Source organism: Sylvia atricapilla, chromosome 1 (assembly GCF_009819655.1).
Source record: "Sylvia atricapilla isolate bSylAtr1 chromosome 1, bSylAtr1.pri, whole genome shotgun sequence".
NCBI lineage: Eukaryota > Metazoa > Chordata > Aves > Passeriformes > Sylviidae > Sylvia > Sylvia atricapilla.
This window is the reverse complement of record NC_089140.1, coordinates 13002237-13026312: the sequence shown is the minus strand read 5'-3', so window position 1 is coordinate 13026312 and position 24076 is coordinate 13002237. Positions and strand designations below refer to the sequence as shown.

The 24076-nt window shown below is 43.9% G+C and overlaps 1 protein-coding gene and 1 long non-coding RNA gene across 2 annotated transcripts in view; both read right to left on the bottom strand.

The window, feature by feature from the left end:
* The window catches only part of LOC136358914 (uncharacterized), a 161609-nt gene that overhangs the window by 123910 nt on the left and 13623 nt on the right, over positions 1-24076 (bottom strand). The window lies entirely within an intron of this gene.
* On the bottom strand, positions 259-3566 carry FZD8 (frizzled class receptor 8). The gene has a single exon (XM_066314873.1). The coding sequence runs from the start codon at positions 2925-2927 to the stop codon at positions 915-917; it is 2013 nt and encodes a 670-aa protein (XP_066170970.1). The 5' UTR covers positions 2928-3566; the 3' UTR covers positions 259-914.

Sequence of the window (24076 nt, the reverse complement as noted above, 5' to 3'; positions counted from 1 at the left end):
GTTTTAAAAGGATACTTAACATGCCATGGGAGATGACTCTTTTGTAAAGGCTCAGTCTAAAGACACCGTCATCTTTCAAAAAAGGAAAGAAGTATGGTAAACCTCCCGGTTTTGGCAAAACTTTTTTCAGAACAACTTGTTAAATGACTTGTTTCCCTGTGTCTACATATCTCACTTCTTTATGTATGAATGTAGGTCATAGTTTATGGAACTACCTAAAGATACAGCAACTGGAATAACCAGGGGAGGAGTAGCGGAAAAGCTTGAAAAAGTAATTTATCAAAAGTCATTTTATTGACAAAATAGAATACTCATATTTGCTCTTACAGGGGTAGCCTCTAAACTTTTTTACAAAAAAATTTACAGACTGTATAGCTTTGGATATATACATATTTTACACATCTGTACAAGGTAACAAATAATTATATAAATACATCCTTTAATGTAGGAAACCCGTATTTAGCTGGGGTGTATAATTAAGACATGTTTTGATTCAGTCAATATTGTAAGGCATTTGCCTGGTCATCCACATCCCAAAAACCTGCAGTCCCCAGCAGACTCCCACCTCAGGATGGGGGCGAGGAAGACCCTCCCTCCCATGAGTAAAGAGCTGCTCTTAGTCCAGAGTGACTCAGAAGCCGCTGTACCTTGCCCTCTGCAAGATACGGGTGAGCCTCTACCCTCCTCTGCCAGCAAAATAATAAGCTGGCTCCTTGAAGTACATGCTCCCTGCATATGAATGGAGGGGAAGGAGGAGGGGGTTGGAGCCTGGGGCCTCTGCCAGCTGCATTGTTCTATACAAGCTGTGGCTAATAAGGACCATTAGGGGTTCATTAATGGCACCAAACAGTGAGGGGGCATTTTAGGCAGGCCAGTGTCCCTCATTCCCTAACCTTTGGCCTCTTTCCCCCTCCTCACACTTGAGACAGGGGCATCTGCTTGGGATAGGAGACAGAGCTGGCGGTGCCTGATCTCCACGTCAGGCCGGTGCTGACATCGCTGTAGAGTGAGCCACCACCTCCGGCCCCAAGTCCTCCTGCCGTGGTGATTACTGCCTGTCCACCTGCTCCTGCCCCCGTGCTCCCAGCCACGGCAGCACCTTTGCTGGCCCAGCAGCAGCGAGTGCACAGGGCCCTCCAGGACTCGAGGGTCTTGCCAGACCAGACCCAGACACCGGAGGTGATGCCCACCACCAGGCACATGAAGTACTTGAGCATGAAGACGGCATAGTCGGGGCGGCGGGCCTGGTCAGGCTGCTGGTCACGCAGGCAGGGGCAGTTGTGTGTGGCCTCCCAGCGGGGCCGGTTGTGCTGCTCGTAGAAGAGGCAGGCCACCACGCTGGCAGCTGGCACAGTGTAGAGCACGGTGAAGAGTCCCAGGCGTATCATCAGCTTCTCCAGCTTGTGGGTCTTGGTGGGACCACCCTGCTGCTTGATGACGCTGCGGATACGGAAGAGCGAGACGAAGCCGGCGAGCAGGAACATGGAGCCGATGGCCAAGTAGATGAGCAGCGGTGCCAGCACGAAGCCCCGTAAGTTCTCCAGGCTCTGGTTGCCCACGTAGCAGATGCCAGCCACGGGGTCCCCGTCCACAGAACTGAGCGCCAGCACGGCGATGGACTTGACGCTGGGGAGCAGCCAGGCGGCCAGGTGGAAATACTGCGCGTAGCCGGCGATGGCCTCGTTGCCCCACTTCATGCCCGCAGCCAGGAACCAGGTGAGGGAGAGGATGACCCACCAGATGGAGCTGGCCATGCCGAAGAAGTAGACGAGCAGGAAGACCACGGTGCACAGCGCCGGGCCGGTGCTCTCGTACCGCACGTGCTCGGCCACCGCCAGCTCCGGCTGCAGCTCGGCCGCGCCGCCCGCCGCTCCGCGCCCCCCCGCCGCCGCCGCCCCCGCCGCCGCGCCGCCGCCGGCCCCCGCCGCCCCGGCCCCCGCGCCGCCCGCGCCCGCCCCGCCGCTGCACGCCACCTTCTCGTGCCCCGCCACCAGCCGCACCAGGTAGCCCAGGGACACGAAGAGGTAGCAGGCGGCCAGGAAGATGATGGGGCGCTCGGGGTACTTGAAGCGCTCCATGTCGATGAGGAAGGTGGAGACGGTGGCGAAGGTGGAGAGGAAGCAGAGCACGGACCAGAGCCCGATCCAGAAGGCGGTGAAGGCGCGTTCGTCGGGGCTGAAGTAGGGGTTGTGGCAGGGCAGGGCGCAGTTGGCGATCTGCCCCGTCTTGACGCGGTTGTAGAGCGGGTGCCGCTCGCTGGACACCGACACCATGGGCGCCCGGCACTGGCAGCCCGGCTCGCAGGGCGGCGGCGGCCGCGGCTTGCGCGGGGCCTCGGCCGGCGGGGCGGCGGCGGGGGGCGCCTTGGCGGGGGTGCCGGGCTTGGAGCCGCGGAGCGGGGGCTTGGCGGGCGGCGGCGCGGCCGTGGTGAGGTCCGTGCGGTTGTAGTCCATGCAGAGCGTGTCCGGGCTGCCCTGCTCCGGGAGGCGGTCGCAGCGCATCCTGTCGGGCCAGGCGAAGCCGTACTGGCGCATGAGCGGGGCGCAGCCGGCCTTGGCCCGCTCGCAGACGCTGCGGCAGGGCGGCAGCGGCTTCTTGTAGTCCTCCAGGCAGATGGGGGTGTACATGCTGCAGAGGAAGAAGCGCAGGTCGCTGGAGCACTGGATCTCCACCAGCGGCCAGAACTGGTGCACCTCCAGCCCGGCCTCGTCCTGCGTGTCGTGGTTGAACTGGTTGGGCATGTAGGTGTAGTTGTAGCCGATGCCCTTGCAGAGGGGCACGGTGATCTCCTGGCACGACAGCTCCTTTGCCGAGGAGGACGAGGAGGACGCGGCGGCGGCGGCCGAGGCGGCGGCGCAGCCGGCGCGCTGCAGCAGGGACAGGGCGGCGAGCAGCGAGGTGATTTCCAACAGGTAACTCCACTCCATGCTCGGCGGCGCGCGGGCGGCGGCCCCGGCTCCTCTCCCGTCCCGCTCAGCAGCCGCGGGGAGCACGGCGCCACAGCAGCCCCCCGCCCCGGCTACCCCCGGGGGGGCGCAGGGCGGCCCCTCCGTGCCGGTCGCAGGTGAGAGGTCTCGCAGCCCCCGCCGGACTCCGTCGTCCGCGGGCACCCGGTGAGGGGCAGCCCCCACTCGGCGCCGGAGGATGGGGCTCGGCTCACGGGAGGCCCCTCAGCCGCCGTCGCATCGCTCCCCGCGGGGTCGGTTTCTCAGGGGGAGGCGCAGCTCCTCTCGCCGCTGCTCCAGCGCCGGCCGGGCACGGGCTGGAGGCGGCAGAGAAGTTTCGCCGTCAGCCCCCGGGCGGCGCGGTGAAGAAGGCTGAGACGTCCCGGGGACCAGGCGGTGCCGGGTTCCCACCGCCCCGAGCGGGCGGGCAGCGGCGGGGCCGGAGCTGGGGCGGCCGGAGCGACTCCTTCTGCCGCCTGCCCGAGCACACGGCTCCGAGGGACCGCGGTGCTCGCCCTGCGCTGGGTCCGTCTCCGGCTGCCGGGCGCCCCGGCCGCGATCGCGCCACCTGAGCCGCGGGTCGAGCGCGGCAGCGCCTCCGCCAACTTCTCGCTCTCCGGCCCCGGCAGCGGCGCTCCGGCCGCCGCGCTCTTATGAATATTTATAGCGAGCGCCGCCAGGCCCCGCCCCCGCCGCCTCGTCCGCCTATCAGCCGCGCCCGGGCGGGACGCGAGGGGCGGGCTCCGGGGCTCGTTAAGGTGGAGCCGCTGCCGGCCCGTGGCGGTGTTGCTGGGTCGCGGCGGCTGCGGGGACGTGGCGGTGTTTATTCGGCCCCTGCGGAGACGCGCGGTTCTGCACCGCGGTGCGCGGGCTGCAGCAGCCAGGCACCGGCCCGGACTGGGCAAGGGACCTTTTGTTTCCCTGCAAGGGCTCCAGGCCAAGTCACAGTCACCGCAGCAGCAGTTTAAGTAGCGCTCGGGGTTGTCTCGGAATGGGTTTCCTATCACCTCCTCGCTACCCGCGGGATTCGCCGCCCGTGCCGGGGTGCGCGCGGCCCCATCCCCGCCGTCCTGCCCCCTGCACGTGCTGGTGACGGGGTGGGATCGCGGCGAAGCCGGGGATCCCGGCAGCAGCCCCGGGAGGACACCCGGCCCCGCTGGCCGCGCCCCCAGCGCTGGATGCTCTGCCCGGGGTCGGGGTCGCGGCCGCGGCGTGTGACACAGGGGATACGGTGACACGGGGTCCCCCCGAGGCGCGGACAGCCGCGGGTCACGGCGCTCGCCGGGGCGTGCTCAGGCGGTGCCCTGCGTGCACTCCGGCCGGCACCGGGAGCTCCCGGTGGGATGGCGGGGAGCAGCCCCGCGCCCCGGCAGGTGGACGCTCGGTTCCCCGCGGACAAGGGGGGACTACACGGGCGTAGCTCCGCGGCCGGCGCAGGGCGCACACCGCCCGCACCGCGGCCGCCGCCGGCCCCTGACCCGCAGCCCAGGGGCAGCGCCGGGAGGCCGGTCCTGGCACGGCCGCGTCTCCCCAGCGCCCGCGCCAGCCCGGCGCCGCGGCGGTGACTCGCCGAGGAGCCGCCCGCAGCCGCCCAGAGCGGCGGGTCCCGCCCGGGCCGGCAGAGGAGCCATCCGCGGCTGGATGCCCGCTCGGCCGCCGCCGCCCCGCGGCTCGGGGCTCCCCGGTCCGCCGCGAGAGGAGTCGCCGTTTTTCTCCGCCCGCGGCGGGGAGGGGGCGGGCGGGAGCTCCGGCGGCCCGGCCGTGGCCAGACCACCTTAAGGGGAGCGGCGGCGGCGGGCGCGGGCTGCGGGCGCGGCGGGGCCGGCCCGGGGGGTTGTCGCGCTCCCGGGACGGGGCGTTTGTTTGTTAATTGAGGCGCTGCTGCGCCTGGCGCTCGCGCGGCGCTCCCGCTGCGGCCCTAATCACCGGAACCGCGGGAACGCGGCGGGGCCCGTCTGCCGGCGGCGGGAATCCTGTGATTCGCGGGAGTCCCACGGAGAGCAGCGGGGCCGGGGGGGGACGAGCCCGCCCCGGGGGGCGGTGCGGGGCGCCCGGGGAGGAAATGGAACGCGTGAGGCCAAACAAGGAACAATCCCCGGGTTGTTGGCTGAGCCAACAGGCTCCTGTCGCCGGGTCTGTCGCCGTGCGAGGAACGCGCGGATTACCCCGTTAGGAGGAAATGGGCGATGATGGGGCGATAAACTCGCCCGCTGTGTAATCACAATTGATTTGCAATTGACCGGGCGCCGCTCCCGACCCCGGGTCGCACGGGACTGGGAATCTCTCGGAGGCCGTGGCCGCGCTCCTCCGCCTGTGCGAACTGTGGCATCGGCCCCGCCGCACTGTTTCTGACCAAAATCAGAACTTTTCCAAAAGTGGCAGGTGGTTATTTTAGCGCTAATTTAGTTAACACCATTGTGAACAGTGTTACGAGATGGAGCAATGCACGGTGAGAAAAGTCTGGCACAGGACTCAGTGACTGATGGAGGTTTAAAAAGTCGCCCGTCCTGGATGAGATGCTCCATTTTAAGAAGTGACTCTTTTGCTGGTGGCTGCTTGAAGCGCACCTTATTTAAAAATCTCAACAGAACGTAAAACTGAGGGAGTGTAGTCAGGGGAGCCGGGCGAGTCTGTAAATTACCACTCTGTCAGGATTCCTCTTGCCTGTTACAAAGTACCTTTTTATGCTGAACTTAAACTCTACACTACAGAGACAGCAGATGTGAGGTGATGGCTTCCAAAAGCAACACAGATGCTGTAAAATTTCCATTGCTATATTTCAGCGAGGAAGCTCAGGAGACATGCTGAATGCTGCAGTTTAGAATTACACTATAACTCTGCTAGAAATAAGAGAATACCAAGTTTCTCAACAGTACATTTGGCTTCATTTTTGCTGTCATTCGTATGCTCTTGTTTTCTTACAGCGAGAAGAAGAGATGTAGCACAAAGATACTGTGTGTCTTGAAGCTGTTCAGTAATGACAGAATTGGTAATATGGAACTTTATGGCAATTTAGTAATGACTGCATATCCAAATTCCCTCGTAAGACCATGATAATTTTTTAAATTGTCTTTCAGGTATATAAAAAGCACAGCTGTGAGGAGGCTGCTTTGCCTTATGTGGCTGAAAAACAGCCTGGTTAGCTCAAGACTGTGGAATCGGAGCCCATTGTGTGTTCCTTATACTTGGAGACTTCCCTGAAGTCCCTAGAAGTCCTGTGATGAGGGAATCAAGGGTCAAGTCTTTAAAATGGTTTGTGTGTTTATTCCAGAAAATTCAGCAGCTGCTTTTTCTGAAAAACTGAACTTTGCTATAGCAATGCAAAATACTTTAGAGCACTTTTTTCCACTGGGATTTCAAAACAGATGTCCAGTCATCGAATAATGCAGAAATTTAAAGCTAGCAAGAATGTTACAGGAACTGTAACTTTTTACAAAGTTACAGATTTATGAGATTTGACTTGTTGTCAAATCGAGTCACTTTGTGACTGCTCTTTGTCACTGCAGATCTCTGTTGCCACAGATACTCACACCTCTTTCATTTAAACAATTAGGTTTGGCACTGGCCACTCTAACATTGCTTAATTCTTCTGTGCATCTGAGGCTTTGCATTTGGGATTATATGGATCCCACCAAACCAGGTTATGGTAAGATGGTAACTATGGGGCATTTTAGTTCAAAATAAGTAAATTTCCTTTTTTTTTTTTTTTTTTTTTTTTTTTTTTTTTTTTTTTAACTGGAAATAAAAATGCAGCATGAAATCTTGGGTTTAACGTACAATATTTGTTTATGCAAAAATAGAGATATTTAGTTTATAAGATTGAAAAAAAATCGCTTTTTAAATTCCCACTGAATGTTCTCCAGTAAATTTTAGTGTGGCATTGACTGCATTGGATAGGTCACTGAATAGTGCTTTTATAAAAATGTTTGAAAAGAAGAACTTGGTCCATGGAAATTGTCCAAATAATCTTGTTAGAATGAAGCCTTGACTGAAGGCAGTAATTTCATGGATTAAACCCAGAAGGGCTGGCTAGGCTGATCTCCTTCCTATCACAGGCCACAGAGCTTTGTGCAGAGACTGTCTAAGCAAATGCTGGTTAGCTGCAAGACATAGGGGATTTTGCATGGACAATACGGTGAACAACACCATTAAACTAGAAACTGGAACTTTTTGAGGACAGGATAAATAGGAGCAGGAAGAAAGAGTATTTTTACAGGCCATTTAGTAAACACAGTGAGGCAGAGTTGTTGTATCTTACTATGTTCAGCTTTTCCCTAAAAAGTTCCGATTAAGAGTAAATGAAACTGAGTTTTTTTTTTTTTTTTTTGTTAATTTTGTTTTGTTTTGTTTTGCAGTCTATCCTTTTCTCTCACATGCCACATGGTCTAGAACTGAGCAACATGATGGGACATCCAAGTATGGGAAGGAACTGTCTGGTTTGTACTTCTGCAAGTCTGAAAAACACAAATTATGAACAAAAATCTAGTGCTGTGAAACTTGAAGAAAAATAGGGATAGGAGAATACAGTGTGCATATCTGTCTTACAGTTTGATATTTTTCCTTTTACAAAAATAAATAAATAAATGGCATTCATACATCTTCTGAGTCAGCCTGTACTTTATTGTGATTCATGAGAACTTTTTGTGGGCAAGAACAATGTTCTGCTTACATTTTTTTCAGGCATGTCAGATCTGATTGGGGAGATGTTGTTCAGTGAGATACAAGAGAGACTTCAGGCAACAAGAAAATAGGCTGAATACAATGTGCTGCAATAGCTACTCCTGGAGTGAAGAGCAGGTGACAGAGGGGGAGGAGAAACTTCTGGAAAAGTACTTTGCTGTCCCTTTGCCATAAAGGATGATGACAAAGTGATTGATCAGTGCTGTGGTCTGAGGATTGCTTCAATGGTGAGCTGCAGGTTATGGCCCTGAATGTGGCTGGAGGATTTTCTGCTGAGCATAGGAGTGGACCACGGTTAGATTCCTCTCTGAGGCTGCTTTGAGTGCGTGGACTTCATTAGAGAAGGAGTGTGAGCAGTAGAATGAGAGTAAGGAGTCGGTGGAAATAGCAGTTTAGCATGAGAGCAGTATAAGATGGGCTCCTTGAAGGGCTTCAGCCCTGTTCTCCCACACTGCAGTTGGTGATTGGGCTGCAAAGTGTTGGCTCTCTCAATGTAAATGTATATTGCTTCAATTCTCATTAGTGAAGCAATGCAGGAGGAAGCAGTGCAAGAAAATACAGATTATAAAGATTGTGAAGGAAAAGAAGTGTTCTTGAGGGCTTTTCCCATTATTTTATTTTTTTCCCTCCCCATTATGTAGCAAGCTGCATTTGTAATCCACCTGTGCTGCAGACTATTATACCTCATGGTGGGATGTTTCACACATGATAAATCATGTGACTTTTGAAGGCAAATTGTGCTGAATTAAACAGTGTTTTGATCCATCATCACCCTATTTGGAGACTAACACAAACTTCATGCAGTTAGTAATAATCATAATGTATTTACATACATTGGATGGACACAGTGAGTAGTGTTGTTTTCCTCTGATTACCCAGGTAACCATGAATTTACTTTTGAGCCACAAAAAGTTTTGGGCTAGAACATTAGTATGTAAATGCACTCCTGAATCTCAGGAAGGTTATGTGGATTCATGTTGGCAAGGAGCGGTTTGGTCTCTGGGGGTTAAGATGAGAGTATAAAACTGCAGCACTCTCTTCTCAAAGTGAAAGCATGTCCAGGCCTCTGTCACTCCAGTGACTCCTGCAGTCATGTTTGTGATTCTGTCAAAATGTAGTTAATGCTCATATATGCTTGAATGGCACATTCACCATCACTGCTCCCAGTATGTGTTGATAAGTCCTTTTGGTCAATCTTCACTTTTGGAGACCTCAGTTTTAACAACTTGGGTATAACCCCTGCAAAGTTTCTGGTAAATATCCACTGCTGTTGCATTGTACCCTGCCTTACCCATCTGGGATGTGTCCATCTGGGTTGGGCAAATTCCAGCTCCCACCTGGCCTCAAGATGGTATTACATTCAGGTATCTGGACTTTGATGTCATAGCTTCTGGGGGAATTAGGGGACTCTATCCATTAACCTGACCACCTTGACCTAATCCATGTTTGGCTGATAGCAGATGAGTGAATAGCACATTTAACTCTTACCAACTCTGAACATTGATACTGGCAGGGTGAAAGAAGAGCTGCAGCAGAGGAGGTGGGGAGTGCAGGCTTGTCTCTCCTGTTGGGGAAGTCAGAGCTGGGATGGCTCAGCTGCCACATTCACACAACTGTGGGACTCCTTGCAAGAAATCCATCCCAGCCTGTGTGCAGCTCTGTGCCAGCTCACTCAGCCTGGTGTGATGCAGAGACAAGATTAAGCAGTGTAGTCCTCTTTGAGCTAAGAACTTCTGCATAAGCTACATGGAGACATTAGCTTGCTCACGTGCCTTCTCACATGTTGTAAATTAAATGAGAAACTAAAGAGGTGATGTGCTTATGAGTAAGAAGTGAACTGAAGAAAAAAATGACGTTTTGTGTTGAAAGGCACGGATAAGGCTAAAATCCAGATATAAGAAAGCAAAACTTTGTATAACTGATTTGAAGAGAAATGTCATTAAATCCTTGAACAGTATGAAGTTGGTCATAAATTCTGATGCTACTTTTTGCACCTTGGAGGTCAGTGAAACTATAAGTTAAGGGAATAATGTTTTGCATATGTTTGAAGTAGACATTTTTTAAGTTTTACTCTTTCTAATCCCAACTTTTGATGGATGCCCAGTAGTAATTTTTAAAATATTGAATGATAAAAATCACACTGAAAAATTCTTACTGAAATTACTAATTGCCCAGGAGATAAAATTGAAATAATAGATGTATCTTTCATCACTGATTTTGAATATTTAGTCTTTGTATTTCATTTATTCTAAACAATTTTTTTTTATCTCTAGAGTTAGACACTTACTTTCACTGTACCAGTTTTGCTGGGACAACAGTGGTTGGTTATTCCAAATACGAGTAAGTACAGCAAGCTTGGGCTTGTATTAATTTTGATGAATAAATTTGCCTTGAGAATGACAAATTGTGTTAGCACTTTTCACTTTATAATATCAGACAGTCAAAGATGTTAACACTTTGTAGAGAATCAGCATTAGGCAGTGTTTGGAACTGTGTATAGGGAGCTCTCAGGTGTCTGGTTCAGCAGAAACTGCTGAAAACCTTTCTCTATTTTTATTTTAGTAAAAGAATGGTGTGATTGAAAAGCAAGGTGTTGAAAAGAATTTCACTGTAATAGCAAAATGTCTTTCCTTTCATTTTACTCACTGAGTTCTAAAATTAGGATATTTCTTTGCCAATTCCTTTGACTTTTCTTGATTCTTAGTTGGCATAATGATGGCAGGAATAGTCCTCTCTGTGTATGATGAGGGGAAAGAAAGAAGTATGCCATTGGCATGAGATTTTCTGCAGTTGTCTTTTGTAAGTTCACAACAGTGTTACAAAAGGTGCAGTTTTGATTGATTTCTTGTCTTTTATTTATTTTGTTTTTACATTTATTTTGCCGTTGGGGTGGGGGGATGCAATTATATGTCAGGGAACAGCTGCCATTCTAGAGGAATACTAGAAACTTAGCTGTAACATTTTTCCTGGTAGTATTAGTTGAATGTTTCTCTGTCTTGGTCTGGTCAGGGCCTGGTTTTGTGTGAAAAGCTTTTGGTTCTTCCAGGGCATTGTGGGGTTCCAAGAAAAGGGATGATAATTGCCATGTTGGGATAGCTGATACTTTTTATTGTATTAGTCTTATTGGATTTATTCCTTCTGCTTTACTTTACTGAAATAGAGAACCCTGAAAGGGAATAATAACAGGAGTATCTTATTTTCTTGCCACTTTGCTAATTTTGCTATGCACATTTTTGTATTACAAATTTCTTACTTAGTAAGTGTAGCCATTGTGTGCATCTTATCTTCATCTTTTGCTTTTGTAAGGCAGGCTGGTTGGTCTTTTATAAGTTAGGGCTCATACATTAAGTTATTATATCCATTGAACTCTGTTTTATTTGGGTTTAGCTCGTTGGCTTTTGAACACTCCTGCTAACAGAACTGTGATGGAAAACTTGAAAATTTTACTGCAGTTTAATTTTTTTTTTCTGATTTGTGGGTGGATGGGTTCAGGTAATAGATTTGAATCTGCAGGTTAATGAGTAAGAAAGACCTTTCTTGATCCATGAAAGTTCTTGCATGAATTTTTGATTAAAAAATACGAAGCTTTTTTTGTTTCTTTTTTGTCTTAATTTTCCAGGAAACAGCATTCTTTGACAGAATTCAGAGGCCTGGATGACTTTGTCTGAAAACTAAAACTTCTGGACTTGAAAAAATGTTACTGTAGTCCTCCTCTGACATTACAACCTGGATTCCTGCTGGCCCTGCTCTGCCAGGCTGAGGCTGCCTTCCACCTTTGACATTTTGCCATGATCTTCCCTCTTTGAAGGGAATGCTGGAAATGGGGAATCCCTCAAAGTGATCTGTCATCTGAATTTGCATTTAGATGGTAGATAGTTGATAGAGATCTGCTACATAAAGCAGGTAAGCTACAGATACAATGAAATGCTACACCAGCATTTCTTAATAGCATACTATGTTTTCAATCAAAATATTTTTGTTGATAAGTTTGGCTTTTTGGTAAGAAAAACTTGCAGAAGCACATATTTAGACATGCCAAAAAACCCCAAACAATCCAACCAGAAAGTGTTTAGCTGAAAGTCTCATTTCCCATCAAAAATAGATGCAGTGGAAAATTTTCGAGCAGCCCTATATTTAAACTTCTTGGATCAGAATTTGGTTGTTGGACTGAGGGGAGGCTTACAGAGTTTTTTGGCTGCTTTTGTTAGGGTGTCTGTTTTTTCACTCATGACATCTGCCTTCTTTGCAAGCTATATTCAACCTTGTTTTAACTCTTTCTATTGCAGCATTTTACTGTGTTCAGAATGCTGATTCCCACTGGACTGGACTCAACTCGCTCGGGTATGTGCAAACTCAATTTCTTCCAAGGGGATGCATTGATCTTGCTCTTTTTTTTTTTTTTTTTTTTTTTTTTTTCCTCTGTTTTAATAAAAAACTGTGAGTACTATATACTGACTGTGCACAAAACAGTATCATACTGTACAATTCCTAGTTCTTTGCCTAGGGTAGCCTTGCTTTGGCATCTTGTGGATACAAAAGTTTATAAAAGTTTAAGGGATAATTGTATAAGTGAAAGTCCATTGGACAAGATAAATAGATAGATTACATCAGTCTTAGGAATCTTTGAGTGGAATATAGTTGAAGTGCTAGAGAGTTATTCTGGGAAAATACTGTATTTGATTTCTTTGCTCATGCTCTCTTTACTCTGACTTATGACTGCTTTTGGAAGCAGGATACTGAGCTAAATGGACCTTTGATCTGAATTGTCCCAGCCATCCTTGGATGCAGAGAAGTAGACTGACAAATGAGTGAGTGTGGGCTTTGGCCATCTGGAATTCAGCAAAATTTATCAGAAATTAATTTTTTTCATCGAGGAAAGTGCAAGCAAATCACTAAAATATATGAGCATAGGAATAGAGAATTTTGTCTGAATAGATTATGATTATGGAGTTTCAAGCATTCTATTGATTTTTTTAAGTAGGTTTTGCAGCTCCCATTTCTCCTTTGTTGCTTTTTGTAGAAGTAAGAATTTGCAACAACTATGGCTTAAATACAACTGTGAAGCTTTTTGTGAGTTCTTCCAAAGTTGACGGGTCGAACATTAGTGTGAGACTTCTGCAAAATTCACTGGACTTTGTGTTATGACAGGAAGAAAAAACAAAGCAAATATTAAAAATCAGAGAGGAAAACTGTTAGTATAATCTGCATTAGCTTCAGTATGTGTTATGTTCTGTCATTAATTCAGTGTCAGAATGCAGTTTGTAGCCAGAAGCTACCACCAACTGGTAACATGTGGCATTTCTTAATGATTGTTAAAAAGTTGATTGTTATTTTTTATTCTTGATTTGAATTGTAACAGCTTTACAGAGATATCTTTCCCAATATTCTTAACTTTCATGGTAGTTTAGCTTAGTTCATGACTGCTGACCAATATTATGCTGTTTAAATCTTCACAGACACTAATTATCAAATCTGTAAAGGAGCATACTCTTAGTGAAACAACAGGTTGGCTTTTTCTCTATATTTTTATTAAACTTCTCATAATTTTTATGATTTCCTAAAAATAGATATATTGAGTTTTACTCCTGTGTGCTTAAATTTACCTGGATGTTATATTGACCAAAATAGGTGGGGTCTCTTTTATTTCTTTTCCTGACACAGCAGACACTTTTGAATTCAGATTTCTGTCAGCACAATTTCATATAGTACATTATTAGTACTAGAAGTTCCCTTTTATTCCTTTAGAACTATTTAAAATAAATATTTGCAAGAAAATATAATAGGCAGACAACATTTAAAAGAAAGAAATAGTTTGAGAATTGTTGAGAAATAGATTAATCAATCCAAGGTGTGGCAGGAAGGAAAGCACAGTACTGAACCATAAGAGTGAGCTCATATGGTACCAGCTGCTCATGTGTGGAATCTAAATACTTTCTGAGGCATAGTGCTCCGCAGTCAATTAGCATTTCTTCAAATAATCATTGTACAAGGAAGAAATTTTAGTACATTAGAATTAATGAGTTGGAAAAAGTAGGAAAGAAAATGCATGTTTTTCCAGAAAAGCAGTAAAAATATGTAAATTCTATTAAAATTAATTTAGAAATTCTATGAAGTGAAAGAAGATATTGTAACCCTGTCTCTAAAGTGTGTCAAGAATAACAGAATGGTGCAACTTCTCTCACATAATTTGTATGCCTTAAATCAGAATTTTTATGATAATATCAAGAACTAGGAAGCAAATAGAGTTGCCAAATCTGTCCACTCTTGAAACTGGAAGAACTGAGGGGAGTAATTGGGTGCAAAATAAACATGTGTTCACAAGTAATTGGACTGACACTATTAAATTTCTTTCATTTCAGTACTAGGTAGTAATTACTTTAAATTCAAGGCAAAGAGAAGATTACATCCTGTAAACTTTCTCATGCAAAATAGTCTGTCCTCCTCTCAGTGATGCTGGTTACTTTAAAATGTCTGTTTGCTTGAGAAAAGGTTTGTCAAATCGGGTCGTTAAATGGGAGAGGGGATTAGGAAACAAAAAAAATCGGGTTTCTAGTGGGAATTAACTTTTAGGGGTGTGAGGCAGAGAATGGACAATGAATATCACCATCTTTTAAGTATCCAGTACTATTAAAACTGTTTTCCTTATGGACAGTCCTTTATTGGCAGAAAATTTGTGAAGTAGACGGTGAAGGCAAATGCTGTGGTAAAATATGTATGAAGATTCTAATGTCAAACCCCAAAGTTAAGGCATACATCTTCTACAGATTTAGAAAATTATAACACTAGACTGAATTGTCATTGTATATATCAGTCTCTTGTCTGCTTTGTAGACATGTTTGTACTAACTGGCATTTTTGAAGCAAACATTATTTTTACAAGAGTCACTAATTTGGTTTGGTATATAAAAAATAGTTGTTAGCTTTATGAGTGTTGTTAGCTTCATGAGTATTGTTAGTTTTATGGGTAGTAAATGTGAATGTAATAATTTTCACTTTTAAAGAAGCTGCTTCATTCTGTATGTAAAACAAAATAGCTTCAAGATGCTTGGTTTTGTAATTAACAAATGTCTAGTTGATCAAAAGTATCCTCTCTAGTATGAGGCATGGAGATCAGGCTAGATTGTGTTACAGAATAATGTGATTATAATGATTTCCTTAAGAGAGCACAAAAGCAGCATCTAAGTTTCAGCTGACGTTTATTGACACACAGCATCTGTTGGGAGCCCCATCAAACTTTCTATTCTTTTCTGTTTACCACCTCCTGCTTTTATTTACAGTCAGCATATCTGTTAATTAGCCTCTGGTAGAGCCAGTTCTTCTAAGAAGATCTCTTGTCTTCCTGGTGATGGCCCCATGAGGTGACCATGTACACACAGTCTGTGAATGAATTAATCTTTAACTCATTAATTTCAGTGCCTGTTTCTGCGGTGTTTCACTGCTGGCTTGGTCTCCTGCTCAGCAATTCGTGTTTGGAGAATTGTGATCCTTGGCTTCTGCTGACCTCAGTGTCACCAACACATCCCAGAGAGCTCTCAGCTTCTCGTGGGTAACCTCATTGAAAGTCATATCTTCTGCAGTTTTTGGGTTTCCTGTCATTGGATCAGAATGCAGATAGGACATTGATGACTTCCTCTGTGTCACTGGGGTTATTTACCTAATCTTTATTGCACGTTTGCAGAATAAAATTCCTCCTGCACTTCCTCGGCTCCTTCTGTCACATCATATCTGAATGCAGCATTTTGCAAAAAAAAATAAAATCTGAAGTAACCTATCAACAAGTGGATCTCATGAGAGGGTGCTCTGGAGGGTACCACACTGTTTTGTAGGGTTTCACTTAGACCTTGTGATGGTCTGAAGCTGTTTATAGTCACAGTCTGAGAGCTAGAGGTGCCTGTAGTGCACTTCTCTCACAGCATGGCTTGTTGATTAGAAAAGAAAAACGCTGTAGCCAGACTCGAAGGAAGAATTCAGGAGCAGGATTCAGAGATGTCCTGCCCAGGCCTGCAGTGTGTGCTAGAAGTGCTTTGAGAGGTGAGAGCTGATCTGTGCATCTCACCGGGGTGTTAATGGCTGTTTGTTTCACCTGAAACCTAAGAAAAGAATGACTGGGCCACTTATTTGCACAGTCAGCTATAGGTAATGCCCTAAGTGATGACCAAGTTCCTCACTTTTGCCCTCTCACTCCTCCAGCTCAGGAGTAGCCAAACTACGAAGACTTAAGCAGAGGTTAAAAGTGCCCTTGAAATCCTGCCCACAGCAAGTGCGAGTATTAAAAGCCATAAAGAACATGCTGTGGTAATGTGAACATATTTGGATAATTTAATGAGAGCTTTACTGATAAAAATTCACTGTTTCAGTTTTTTTTTTTTTTTTTTTTTTTTTTTTTTTTTTTTTTTTTAAAGAAAAAAACCAACAACAACAACCAAAAAAACTCCAACAAAACAAACCCAAACCACCCAACCAACAGCATAATCCCTGGAATACATCCAGCTTTTGTACTGGAAAAGTACCTCAAAGGAGTATGATCTCTCTTTAGTGGGAAAGTATTTTTGCTTATCTAAAAGGTTTTATGCTGGCAGAGCTGCATTGCATTGTCTACTTTTTGTGGCTAGGCAGATCCAGGTAAAGTAACTTAGTTTTAAAGGAAATAGAAACCTTAATTCCTTTAAATAAAATTCCTAAGACATTCCAAATGTCCAGGATGCTGTGAAGTGAGACACAAAAATTAAAAATTGAAGGTTGATATTTGCTACTGATAGGTCATGGCTTTGGAGGGCTGGTGGTGATGCAGTGTTGTGACAAAAAAAATCAATGAAAATGTATCAGTTAAAGTTTCATTTACCACCTTTAATTGTAAGAAGTCAATGCTGACTGATCTGTTAATGTTTCATGGGGAAAGTTGACACTGAGGGGAAAGGGTGGGTGATATTTCTTCAAAACATGTTAACTGCTTTTACTTGTTTTGTGATTGAAGGACAGAGAAAAAATAGATGCTGGAAATGTTTTCTAAAATTATGTGGCCCTTCATCAGTGTTTTACATGTACTGTTTAAGCCATCTTTGCTAAGGAGAAGCTCCTTTACTATTAATATGCTGTCGTCTTTCAAATCTCATCAAGGCAGCACCAGGATTTTTTTTTTTTTGCACAGATTTCTTTTGACGTACAGCCTCAATAAATATGGAAATTACAACTTAAATCTCATTTTTTTTTTCTTGCAAAGCAGTGCAGTGCCCAAATTCATTGAATTTCAACTTTTATTTTTTCTTAATGTTGAAAGACATTTATGCAAATTTTATTAACAATATGCATGGTTAAATTTAGCTGTAAATTCCAGTCAGGGATTTTTGCTTTGTTTATTGTCCAAGTCAATATGTCTGTGGAGAAAACCTCCCGCTGTGCAGGAATACATAGTCAGCTACTTGGAAAAGTAGAAAGTTTAATTATGAGAGTTTATTCTGGAAAAAGGTAAAGCAAGCACTGGTTTTTGGGTTGGTTTTTTTTTTTTTTTAAATTATGACTTCAGCTAACAGAAATTCAACACACACAGTTTGTTTTGACACTAACTGTTATCAGACAAACCACTCGATTTTTCTTTAACCTGGTCTTCTGTGTAACTGAGAGGTTCTGAAAGAAAGTAGAGGTCATGAATAAATGATGCATTTCTTAAACTTGCAAGGTAAATCATGACATAAATGAAATAAAATCCAAGTGTGAAGGGAAAAAAGAAACATAAACACATGTATTGCTGACAATATCTTCATTAAAATATACTTTATCCTATGAAGATATTAGTGTCAGATGCAAATTTCCTTTGTTGCTCTCTCTGAAGAGAAAAATCTCTATTCTGATTTTTTTTGTGTGGTAACAGTGAGGCACCTTTATACAAGGTTTTTGAGTGGAAGAGTAAATTATTGCAGGGGAGTATGTGTTATAAATTTTATCCAAACATATTCTTGTGTTTGTAATAGAAAGCCCTCCAAGACTGTAGCTACTGGAGTGGTTCCCATGTGTTCAGTTTTTGTAAATCATTTGCATGGAATACATTTTATCTAGCTATGTAAAAAAACCCCACTGCTTATTAAAGAAAGTCTTTCTCCTGTCTACGTGGAGTTTATGTAATACTGTAATAATCTGTATTTCTCCATGTAGTTCAATGCATATTTCTCCTTTCTAAGCATGTTCAAATGTAATCTGAAGAATGTTTTTATGGTAATTCTACTATGGGTGTTAGTAAACATCTTTAAGCTAATAAAATTTTTTTTTAAATTATCTTATGGATACTGTTTGGGTTTCATTACTTGCATCAGGTGTGTAGACATGTTCTTTTTTTCTTTGCATCTGTGTAGGACTGACCCATAGCCTGGGCTTACAGGTTCTACAGTAAAACAAATGGTACATGATAATTGTGTGTGGCAGCTTTACAGAGGAAATTTCTGAACCTGTGCATAAATACAGAATAAGCAACTTCCCTTCCCCCAAACAACTGCTTTCTACTGAGTCTCATTAAATGGTCCTACGTGTAGGACATGAAATGTTTTTATGGTAGAGTGAGAGTTTTATTCCAAGTCACTGGTGCATCAAGAGTTTCTTCATAATGTTCTTCTGGCTGCCTGACACAACGAGACAGGCAGGGACACTGATGTCTTGTGGGAGCAGTCCTTGAACCTGAATTGTCAGAGATGTGAAGGTGCCCAATCTCCCATAGAACTGAGCAGGACTTTATGTTCCTAAGTAGGATTCAGTAACCTAAATACCTTGTAACTCTCCACATATAAAGCTGAGTTGCAATATATCCTCTTAATTCCCCACACGTCCCTGTGTTCTTCCATACATGTTTCTCTCATTGGCTATTTTCTGTTAATTGGCAGTTTGGATGCTTAATTATGCTTCACTTCCAGGACATATTTCTTCCTAATCTTACCTGTATTTCTTTGGACTGTCTGTTTCTCTTCATCTCTTTCTACCTCTACACTTTCTGAATGTAATAAAGGCACTTGATTTCCAGTGACTGTCTTCCCTCTTATAATGGCATGTGTGAAGCATGAAACTATTGGTGTTTATAGAGCATCTTGTAAAGATGCTATAAAAGGAATCATTAGGACTATTTTGTCCAATTTGTTTATTTTTTGACCAAAGTACGGCCAACCAGTATTCAAGTTGCATATTAGCCAAATTCTACTTCATTTGGCTGACAAAAAGGGCAGGGTAGGGGTGTGTGTCACAGGTAGTTAAAGGATGCAGAACCTTGTGCCAGTCTAATGCTTTTGTCACAGGAACTACTCTCTGCTCTGCTGTTTTCAGAAACCAACAATAGTATACCAGGGCATAAATGAATGTAAAGCTTTCTTCCCATGCTAAATTTTATCTTAGTTTTGGGAGTAGTTTGGGTAGGGATTTAGGTGCTTAGATATCGCAGATTACTTTTTGTTTGCTTTAGGCTTTCTTTTTTTCTTTCCTAGTCAATAAAGAAGCATTAATTAATTAATCAACTAAAAAAATTAATGTGATTGACTGTTTCTTATGGCTCATGGATTCATGCTGTTTGGCTAATCAATGGCCATGAGTGTTGATTGTGTAAGTAGTTATAAACTACTTTGTTTTATTCATGCTGACTTTTATCACAGAACATCTTAGTTTGTACTGAGAAACACTCCAGGTGGACCATGGCCATTGCATTCCCCAGTGAGGGGTGCTTTCAAAGGGCCTTTTGTTGCTCCATCAGTGCAAGGCCAAAACATATTCCATAAACAATCTTATAGGATCAGAGAACTGGAGATGAGACAATATGGTAAATTCTGTCAGGAACAGGTACCAGGATGGTGATTCTTGAGGGACCCTCTGCAGCACTTCCTGTGGCAGCATGTCTTCTTCCAATCATCTCTTCAGCTCTGGGGTTGCTGCCTAATGCCATGTGGTAGATTTATGCATTTAATTGTCTTGTCTTTAAAGCTATCTAGCTGCTTTCAAACCAATATTGTTAACTTTCTACCTAGCAAAGCTGATAAAATGGAAGATGTTTGTACTTGGTCGGTGTCTTCCATGATTTGGGTTGCATCTGGGAATTCAATCTATAGAATATCTTCGCAGAATTATCTAAATATTTCTGAGTGCCAAATGCAACCAACTGAGATGTCCAGAGATTAGTAGATTTCAAAGAATTTTTAGACTAATCTAAAAATCACAGCAAGTTTTTACAAATGGGTGCTTCCCATTTGCTGGATTTTTTGTGGCATTAATGTAGTGCAAATAGATAAGTTTTACATGGGAATGCAGAATATAAATGGTTGGCTACTGATATATTTTCTCCTACTCTATATGTGTTAATACAGCACCAAATGAGTACTATGGTCATGGGAGATTACACTGGTGGAAAACATGATCATGGGATTTGACCTCCTTGGAAACAAGGACTTTTCCAGGTCATGAAAGGCCAAATATTCAGCTCATGACTAGTGTAGAACTACTTTTCTGTCATAACAGAAATACGGACACCTGGTTTGCACTTGAAAGTGTTATCAAGGAGGCCTGTCAGGGAGGGATGTGAATTTTTTGCTGACATAGCTATGCTAGCAAAAACCCCAGTGCAGAGGCTGCATAAGGAGTTCTTTTACCTGTGCATTTTACTTCTCTTGAGGGATAGATGTAGGTTGCTTGAGAAGAAGAGTCTTGTTACTGTAATTTCTATATTAACCTTTCTAGTGTAAATCAGCTGTAAGCCTCATCCTGTGGGGACTCATATGCCAGTTTATCACTGCACAAAGATGATACATCATAGCTTATGCTTACATTGCTCTCAAGAATGAGCTCCAGAGCAGCTCTAAGAATAGTGTCACTGTTTCCTGTTCATCTTCTGCCTACAGGCTTGTCTTACAGCTGCAAGTTCCTGACAATGCATGAATTTTCATGTTTGGCATCTGTCCTGTTGGTTATTCTAGTCTTGAAGATACTTTTGGGGCCACACTTAGGAGATGGTGTAGACAAAACCATTAATTGAACTACTTTCAGGAAGAAAGGGGCTGGATGTGGATATAACAATGAAAAAGAGGGAAGGAAGCTCCCTAGTAGTGAAGCCTATGATGTGCAACATGCAAATTAAAGGACGACAAGTACAATAGTGGCATTTTCCTTGGGTGAATCAGTTCCAGCATAAATAAGCACATGAGAACACTTAGTGGATCAGGATTGTCCTTTGCTGGTGCTATGTTCACTACCATAAATAACAAATAGTTTTAAAGAAGTTGATAGTGGGACAGGAGAGTAGAAATAGTTTGAGTAAGCTCAGGTTATGACTTTAAACCTTCCTTTGTCTCTTACAATGCTCTTCCTGTGTGCCTCTAATTATCTTTCATTTAGAAGTTCTACCTTATAATTGATGCCCTAAAGTGTAGGCTCATAATCACTCCTTTTTCTTTATGGAGAGAATGACACCCTAACTAGAAATTAAAGCTTCCCTCCAGTGTGTGGATATTTTGTGTTGGTTAAGTTACTTCATAACATCAGAAATGAAGGCTGGACCAGATACCAGAATACATTATTTGCACTAGTAGAAATTATTTCACATCACACTCTGCAGGAATTCAGACTTGTTCTATTTTTGGGCTTGAAATGGGAACAGCTTGAACAAGCCAGGTGATGTTTTATTTGAGACAAAGGTTTCTTTTTTCCTCAAAGGTTTTTTCAAGACATGCAGAAAGCCCATATCAAATAATACTGCCAGAGTATGTGTATGTAAGCTCTGTGGCCGTGCACTGAGGTTGATTAATCAGCCAAGGTTAATTGAAATTGGTATTTTCATGTGAAGTCCTGGAGACTCACTTTGGAAATGCGTGAATCTGTAGGCCTGCAGTCTCCCTGACAGATGAATCTGGTCTTGAGGATTGCAAATTTGATCCCTGCTGTTACCAGTCCAGCCAGAGGGGCCATTTAACAAAAGTTCCCCGAGTTAATGATTGCTGTTCTATGACAGGGATATTGGACTTATTATACACTGAACACAAAGGTCTCTGATCCATATTTGTGCCTTGTTTCCTGCTTGGGATTCAGCTCCACATGGTGGTAACTGTCTGCTTCATGCAGGAAAGCGTTCTGCTGTGATATCAGTGAGTGATAATATCAGAAGAACATCCATTTCCCATGAATTTAAGCTATTACTGCAGTTAGGTGCAATTATTGAGAATCCCTGTAGAGACGTACAAAAAAATGTTGTCTCAGTCCAAAGATGTTGATTCTGGAATGCAGCAGTGCCAGTCTGACATGCTTAGTTTGGGGTCTCAGTGGCTGCTATAAATTGTACCCTGGAAAATGGTTACTAGGGCTATAAAGTATAGTGCTATAAAGCATTTCAGGCCCTATTTTAAACATCAGTGGCTTTGTCAAACTGTACATGTAATTTAAATCGAATTTATATGGTGAAAATATGTTGAAGAGGAACCAATGGAATAAGATGACTTCATAACAAAGAATATTGACTTTGCATATTAACTTCATTAACTTAATGCTGTCTCGTGTGTATTGGAAAATTGTTCAAGTGAGAATAATAGCTTTTGAACTACTTACAGGCTAATAGGTAGTGATTGTAGTCACTAAGACTTTGAATAGCTGTGGCTGTTGATTACACAGATTAAATGTGAGTGCAGTTTTCAATATGGGTGATTTTCAAAAAAACTCATTTTCTGTCCTTCATTTTGACTTTCATTGCTAATGACACTGACTTCTAATGCATATTAAATTCTGAGAGTGGGAAATTAAATTCCTCTTCTTCCATCTTGTAGTAGACATGACTGCAGAAGCTTGCCATATGCTTATTTTAAATTCTTCAAGATTGAAGCTGTCAAATATAAGATTGCATTAGTGGTGGCTCCCATACACTGGGACATGCTCTTTTTAAACAGCTGATTTGTTACAGATGTTTGTAGTGTTCATAGCACTAATTTTTTAATGCACTCCTTCCTAATTTTTTTTTCTCTTCATATCTGAACTGTGTGCTTGTCTCTTTGCATCTGCTGTGATTTCTCAGTGAATGCTGGTTCCCATTCCCAAGTTCTTTCTCTATTCTCTCCCTTTTTTTTTTCCTTTTTTTTTTTTTTTTTTTCTCCAGGGCCTAATTATGAAACAGCTTCAAATAAATACAATTTTTTAACAAAAAACATTCTGCTTCCTGTGAACAATGGGCTGAATTTTTCTCTTTATTCTTGGGGAGTTCTTATTCAGTTGGAGTGCTTTGCAGTTGGCTAGGCCTGAGATTTCTGGGAGCTGTAATTGTGTCTCATTAATTCTTACAGTAATGTAGGGTAACTATAAGGAGCATGCAATTAGTGGTCTGGTCAATGAATAGAGCAGTTAATCAGCAGACAAAGGATGGGGCTCAGGACCTATTAGGCTGAAAGGAAGTGTTACTATTGTCACAGGCAGTAGGAATGCATGCAGACATGCCTTAAAGTTGAACTGTTTAAGGGAACTGTGTATGTCTTTTTGATAAACCAGTTTTTCTACCTATTCCCCTGCTTGAGAGAGATTCATTTAAGCTTGCCTGCTAGAAGTCAGAGACCATAGCAGAGGTTTTCGACAGGCTGAATGGGCTGCTTAGTGTATTCTCTCACCTTAACAGAGGCAGCCCCAGGGTTTATCAAAAATAAAAAGTGGCTGAAGAGATGTAAGGCATCCTTAGCTGTTCCTCCTCCTCCTCAGAAAAATGGTCAGTGAATGTAAAGTTTAAATCAGCCATTGTGTAGATTGTCAGTCAGTCATACTCAGCATGTTTGTCTTCATAATGAACCTTGTTTGTTCTGAATGGCTGTGCTTTCAGTGCATGTAAATGTATGCAAATACTCATAACAGTTTAAAAATGGTGGCTCTTATGGTAACAAATAACCTCTCCTACTTTTAGGAAGACCTGACTTCTACTATATCTAGGGTTTAAAATGCAAAAATGAGTCCAACTTTAGACAGTGCTTTGGGGTTTTTTCTTAGCTTCAGATCAGAACTTCCAGTTGTTTCAGCCTTTGAAAAGATATGAACCTCATGAATCCTGTGAAATGTTATGACATATGATGATTATTAAGAAAAAAGCTTTATCAATAAAACACTGCCCTTGAGTAACTCTTATTTCTAGTAGGCAATGCTTCAAATAAAAAGTCATTTCTTCTCTTAAGTTAAGCAGACACTTGGCATAAAAAAGCAGTAATTAAAATAACTTTTTTGGGGAAAAAAGGGAATTGAACTTTAATAAATAACTTATATTCAGAGCCTAGTGTTTTTCTCAAAACTGAAAGTAATTTTTAACTGTCTTCTTTGTATTAACAGGTCTGTAGCTTTATCTCTTCTCATGGTATTCACATCAGCAGCAAGTAACGTTAGAAGAATAAAGTCTCTCAGGCTTTATATTAAGGATTCAATTATTCTGTATAATTAGCCCCGATTTGTTAAATATTTGAAACATTTTCTACTCCTAGG

Bases quoted from the DNA above. Each gene is read 5' to 3' on its own strand.
- FZD8 (XM_066314873.1), bottom strand. From the start codon at position 2,927: ATGGAGTGGAGTTACCTGTTGGAAATCACCTCGCTGCTCGCCGCCCTG.